This window comes from Mesitornis unicolor, unplaced genomic scaffold, assembly GCF_000695765.1.
Source record: "Mesitornis unicolor isolate BGI_N332 unplaced genomic scaffold, ASM69576v1 scaffold28649, whole genome shotgun sequence".
Classification (NCBI taxonomy): Eukaryota; Metazoa; Chordata; class Aves; order Mesitornithiformes; family Mesitornithidae; genus Mesitornis; species Mesitornis unicolor.
Window position 1 is genome coordinate 24708 of NW_010208430.1, and position 6611 is coordinate 31318.

The following is a 6611-nucleotide window of genomic DNA, read 5'->3' on the forward strand; positions in this document are numbered from 1 at the left end:
ATTTCAACAGGTCAGGTCCACTCCTGGGTACCTGTGGCACCACGGAAAAGCACAAATGCTACCGTGAAGGAAAAAACCTCTTAATTTTCAACAGCTCTTAAGTCTCTCTCAGGAGCAGTTTTAAAGCACTCTTGCAATTTTGTCCTCAGGGCAAAGGCAAATCACAAACAAGAAGCTTTAGTAGAAACTGTTTAGAGACAGCTGATCCCCAGAAGCAGACCTCACACATTTCCAAACTGAGTCTCCGTGGTGTTTTAACTCAAACATATCCCTCATGACAAACGCAGTTTCTTATTTTGCAGATCTTAATCTCTGGCAGTTGAAAGCTAAGTCTGGAGAAAAATCACCCGAACTCGCCCATATTTTAGAGCTCGCATGCTCTTCAGCCTGGTTTGCTCTGCAGACCTACCTGCTTCACGGCAAGCCACAAGCTAAAAACATGGGCCATGGACTGAACTTGCCTGCTGGAAGAGACAAGCCAGCTGAAAAGATATTTGTGGCTAAAGAGAAACTTATTTCCCAGCGAGATACTACTATTAAGATTAATAATCTCTTTTTCACTCAACATTTCTCTTTAGGCCATGGTCATTCTTGCCAGCTCTCTCAAGAATCGTTACTATTACTTTTAAATAAGATGCACTTATAGATCCTTTATAGGTATGTCAGGCTGCACAAGCAGCAATAATGGCATGGTGCATGCTTTTCTCCACCTCATCTGTTCTGCACTTTAACTGCCCCACCACACTCAATGCAACAGCTATTTATCATTGCAAGTGATGTCCAAGAGCATTCCTCACGACCTCCCGAACCTGCTTTCATCCTCCTGATCTGTTCCAGTAACCTCAGGACATCTCTAGCAGGACAGAGAAACCCAGCTACCATCTAGGGGTATCTTCTAGATAACCTGGTTAGGAACCAAAGCAGAGCGTGTGGGCTTCTTCCACGAGAATCTCCTCCACTGCACATCCTTACACTGGGGTCCTTTCGGCATTTCAACTTTACGGGGATGTTACAAGGAGAAATAAGAGCACCTGAGGCAATGTGCCTTCCGCGCAGGACTCGGCTACAGCCCCTCATCACCTCATATGGAAGAAAGGCTGGCACCTCACACCAGAGAGGTCTGCCTGCTGCCTGTCTGACTCCACCAACGCTACTGCCAAGGATCTCAACCAGTGTGGGTCAACAGGGTGGGGTATAAGTGAATTACATCAGTCCTGTTGGTCAGGCAATGGCTTTGAGGAAATAGATGCCACTCGGAGCCCAAATATTCTGGCCACCTATTTCCCCACTGAGGGCTTAAGGTTAAACCAAGCCTACACAAAGCACACTGCATTTTCCTGCCATCCAGCCACTGTCCAGCAGCAATGGTCCTCTGGACCTTACTGGTGTAAATCCAGAATCATAGAATCACTTGGTTGAAAAAGACCTTTAAGATAATGGAGAGATCCTCTTAAAGAGCCTGTTTCAGAAGATGTTAGTAAGCTCCTGGAGAAAATCTGCCCTAGAGTTTCGGGACAGTTGCTCCAGCAGAGCATCATGCGCTGATCTAGGACGTTGTACAAATACTCTCATCATCCACAGCTGTTCTGTTCACCCTTTGACACCTACAGCTTAAACGCTGGCTCAGACCCCGCTCTTTCCATTTCGACAAGCCACCACCACTCTCAAAACATCCTCGCTTGCCAAAGCCCATCTCTTGTCAGATGCAAGGCCGGGTGAATCCCACGGGGAGATTTCCAGTGCTTGCAACCCTCCCCTGCAGTTTCTGCAGTCTAACACCGGCGTTTGCACCCTCTGTGAGGGCTACTTGCACCCTCAAGGTCCTTACTGCAGAGCTGCTCATGGGGCTGGGCAGGCAGAGCAGCCCTGAGTTGAGCAGGTGCTCTGGTTGAGGAGAGAGGAACAAAAAGAAATTCATAGGAAGTCAGAAATGAGGATTGACACGCAGACTGTGCGCACCTGGGAGAAGTTTAAGCATGAACAGGTAGCAACAGTGCCTAACTTTACAGGACAAGGTGAAAGCATACAGGGGACTAACATACACTGGCAGGCACTTCAGAAGACCTTAGAAAGCCTCATACGTTTTAGGATTTTAGTTTATGCCAGGCAAGAAGACAAGGGAAAAACTGAAAGACGTTGCCATAAAAAGGGGCTGTAAAAAAAGGTGAAGATTTAATGCTGATTGCTAGAGCTGACCACAAACAAGACCAGACCAGGTGATGCAACCACAGCATGTAAAAACTAGGCTTAAAGGTCAGATCTGCTCTGTCCAGAGATATGGGGACTAACGCAACGTATCCACTTGCAATATTCATGACATTTTTCCACATGACTGGCTAACAAACAGGGATCTGTCCCAGAGCAGCATTCCTCCAGTGCTCCATCTGCGTTCCTGCCAACGATCTGCAGCACAAGCACAAGACGACTCTTGCACCTTCGCAAATAAACATCTAATGCTTGAGCAATAGGACTGCTTAGCATCCTGGCTGTTTACCTTTCTTGGCATTGTAAAAACCTGTACAAGCTTTAGCATGATTCTTTCCAGTTAAGTTTATAAGAAAAATGCTACTTACCTAACTCTCTCATGCAGTATTTGCATGACACCATTTTCAACCTACTGTATTTCACAATAAATGTACTTGTGAGTATATTAATTCTCAACTAATTCTTTCAGTCAGTCCTTTGAAGTACTTTGCTCTTGTAAAACTAGTTTAATGACTTCCATCAGTTTTTGGAGATCATCAGACCCACCATGAGGAAACTGCTCAACTTTCCAAGGCACAGTGCACACATTTTCTTGTTGGGGAAAGCCAGGAATCTCAGACACCAGAGGCAAATCAAACCTCAGAGCAGATGCACATTCTACCTGCTGTAATGAAATGGTTTTTGTCTCTGGGTGACAGCTGTTTTATGAAAAACAGTCATCTGGTGCCAAAGTATTTTAAAATCTGTATTTAATGTATTCACTTAATGCTGTCAAGTATAAATGGCACAGGCAAGGCAGAAACTGGGGGTGGGACACCTGCACAGCCATTCAGAAGCTTCCTAATGTAGATGAGGATAAGGGAACAGGAACAAGAATATGGTGAAAGAGAAACCCAGCCCTTAAAATCTGATGATTTAATATACAAGTACAGAAACTTAAACTGTTCAAGATCTATTTTTGTAATGAACTTTCAAAAGGCACAGTGACATTTCATATTTGATCCATTTGTTATTTATAAGCTAACGTTTTATTACAGAGATGTGGATTCCAAGCTCTGGCATGGAGCAGCTGCAGACTTTGATTCCAAATGCAGAAAACTTAAAGGCTCCTGCAGTAACACCTTAAAAATCAACAGAGCTGCTGGGACCTTTGGTCTGAAGTGCATTCAATTATTAACTAAGAACTGCTCCATCAGCTGTTTGGTGTTTTAAAGTATCTTTATTATCTGTAACTTCACAACCACCTGTATTGCACAACTGAATCCTGCAACACTAAAATGTAACAGGAGCTTAATGAACAAACTATAAAGAATTAAACCGAATACTAAGCTCCTAAATCACAGATGCACAGAACAGTCAAGCCTGGCAGGGACCTCGGGAGGTCATCTTGTCCCACCTCCCTGCTCAAGCAAGGGGAAAGCAGCACAGTTTAATTTTGACTGTGTTAGCATGTCTAACATGGTTAAGCTTCAGCACAAAGCTTTGCTTGGTCCATTGAGAAGGCTCGCAGGACACCATTCCCAGCCCGGAGACATGATGCTGTTTTACAACATCCAGCAGGTATTACTCCTATTCATGCTACGTATGAGCTAAAAGTTGCCATCAAACACCCTGCTAAAACTCTGCTCTGATTACTCATTTTTAACCATGCCATTTAAAAGATACGGATATGGAACATAACGAATCTTACTCCCTCCTGCAATTACTTTTCACTTAACCTAAAGACTCTTCACCTGACCACAAAGCCCTGGCTGCAGCACTGAACACCAGGATTATTTACAGACACTCCGGAAAGAGGTTGGAGATCTAAACTTAAAACCAGCTAGGGCCCACAAAAACTTTACATTAATATTTAAGTCCAAGTGATGTCTCATGAGCTGCCATCAGAATAATTCCAAGAACTCACTGCAGTAAGAGATAAACCAGACCAGAATTAACTCTGACTCATTAATGTTACCACTAATGTTCAACTTTTAACTTCAACATGGCCATTGTGCGTCTTCATTCAAGTCATACTTATTTTTTTTATAAACAGAAATGCTGTTGAGTACTCTAAAGCGGAAAGACAAGGAGAATCACCAGCTTGGGTTTTATCCTGAAGAAACAAAATTGGTCATCGCTTTCACTCGTGAATGAACCAACACAGCAGGATTTGCAACCTAGCTCAGCTAGTCCTCTTGTGTTACTGCTGTGCTTGTCAAAACTACACAGATACGTGCTGACAAACAGACCAGCTCAATTACGAAGCAGGCAGGTACCACCCATGCACAGGATTCTTCTTTATCCTTTCTCAATCTCTCTTTGCGTCAGTAAAATGTCAAAAATGCCCAAAGGATTCCAGGCAGCTCACTTTCTTGAGCTGCTCTGGAAATGAACCATCTCCTGTCAGCAGGACTCCCATTCACCATTTACTTTTGCTCACTGCTGGGGCTGAACACTTGCATTAGCCACAAGATGCGGACTATAAATACCACAAAGCAGAGGGCAGCTGAAAGCACAAGCAACAGGCTATCAATCAAGGGAAAAAAAACAGGAAAAAAAATCAAGAGAACATCACTATCCATGCAAGTATCCTCTGAACATCAAATCCAGCAAAAGCAAGAGCAGTCCCATACCTCCTGCTCTGTTATTTCCAAGTGTGATGTACATGTGTTTGTTTGGGACAAATCTTAGGGTATGAGCCTTTACTTTTCAGCCTCTGTGCCACAGCACTGTAAATGACTAGCTGCATGCAAACTACACAACAGAGTGCATCTGCTCGTCACCAGAAGAAATGTAAAGGGAAAAACATACCTTGTTCCACAAGGCACGTTTTTCACTTCATCAGTCTGCAACGTGGTCTGAAATAAAAAAGACAACCGGTGTTCATAAGACCTCTCCATTCTCCAGGAAGATCATGCTGTGCCCAGACTCTCACAACCGTTACACAGGAACATTGAGCCAAAAATGCATCGTCTGCCTCCCTCCTGACTTTTACAGGTACGGGCAGAAAACAGACTTCATTTCAACCACCTCTTGGGAGACAAAGACAGCTGTGCTCCCTTCCCTGCTCTCAGCTCCTGCAGCACTAAGGCCTGCAACTCTCCTGGAAAATAATTAGGGCCACAAACACCAGCTGTCCTCCCAGAGCAGGACATCTCCCGTCCCAAGCAACACACACACATGCACATTGCGGTGACACCCCCAAAAAGGACAGGTCCCACGCCACAGCTGAGGCTGGCACCTTAGGCAGAACGAACCAAGGGCTTCCTGGGAGCTGCCGCTCTGACTACCATGTTACTGAGACTCTCTGCAAACACCAGTTGCCCAAGTCACCCCCACCCAGCAATATCCCCACTGACACCTGCTCCCACTCGCCCTCTCCCAAGACAAGAAGATACCAACCTGCACGGATTTAAACGTGGTAATGAACGGCAGCATGATGTGGTAGCCTGGCCCGCTCGGACTAGTTAACAACGCACCACCCCTATGGAGAGAGAAGAAAATAGGGAAAAGCCTCAAACACAGATTTTCAAGAACAGAGACTTTCCTCTCTAAATAGTTTGCTGGTAACCATGGAAAAATCCAGCAGTTGATGCGATACTGCCAGTTTAGACTTCCACATGGCAGTCAGCACAGTCCCTTACCCAAAGCACCAAGAGAATCTGTGATCTCTCGTGGGGACTGGTGGGTGGTTAAAAGACAGATGAGGAGAGCTCAAAGCATTGACCCTCACAGTGCAGTGAGGTCTCCCACAGGGTCCTGTGAGGACCTGTGCTGTTCAACAGGGTTGTGATTATGGGAAAGAGCAGTGCAAAGGAAACCAGCCCATAACAGCGAGTGTGAAGGGTAGAAAAGACTTGACAGAAATACAGCAGAAATGACAAAAGATACAGGAAGACTGGCACTGATTTTCTGTTTCTTTGTTCAAATCTGAAGCAAAACCTAGTCAAGAGGTAGCATTTAGTGACTGCGACCACTCCCTGTTGTGGGCTGACAACAAATTGCTCTACAGATGCTCTTCAGGGCAGCTGCGAGTCCCCGGTGGCACTCAGCCCAGATCAGGGAGAAGCCCAATTTTCAAAGAACAGCGAAGTGGGTGCTCTGGCTGGCCAACAGCTGCGGGACAGAGGTGACAGCCCTCGACAGAAGAGGGAGAGATCAACAGATATGAAAACACCCGATAGACCAAGAGTGTCAGTCCTCAAAACTTTGAAATTCAAATTGTGAGCCAGAAAAGGAAAGGAAAGAGAGAGAAAGTACGCAGGAGTTCAGAAAGACCCGAACTCCTAACAGTCCTGCACCGAGCCAGGCTATCCGGGCCCACAGTGTTTCTGGTGCCAGAGCAGAACCAGCACAGGCCGCCCACCTCGGGAGGGAAACACAGGCGGCAGCAACCGTGTCCCGAGGTGACACAGGGGCAGGGG

At 45.6% G+C, this 6611-nt stretch overlaps 1 protein-coding gene across 1 annotated transcript in view; it reads right to left on the reverse strand.

Annotated features, from left to right (window-relative positions):
• ERLIN1 (ER lipid raft associated 1) overlaps positions 1-5671 on the reverse strand; it is a gene marked incomplete at its 5' end in the record, with an annotated part of 13749 nt that extends 8078 nt beyond the window's left edge. Inside the window, 2 exons of the mRNA XM_010192510.1 lie at positions 4999-5045; positions 5590-5671. Of these exons, the coding sequence (XP_010190812.1) occupies positions 4999-5045; positions 5590-5671 (129 nt within the window). The remainder of the gene's footprint in view (positions 1-4998; positions 5046-5589) is intronic.
• Between the last annotated feature and the right edge of the window lie 940 nt (positions 5672-6611).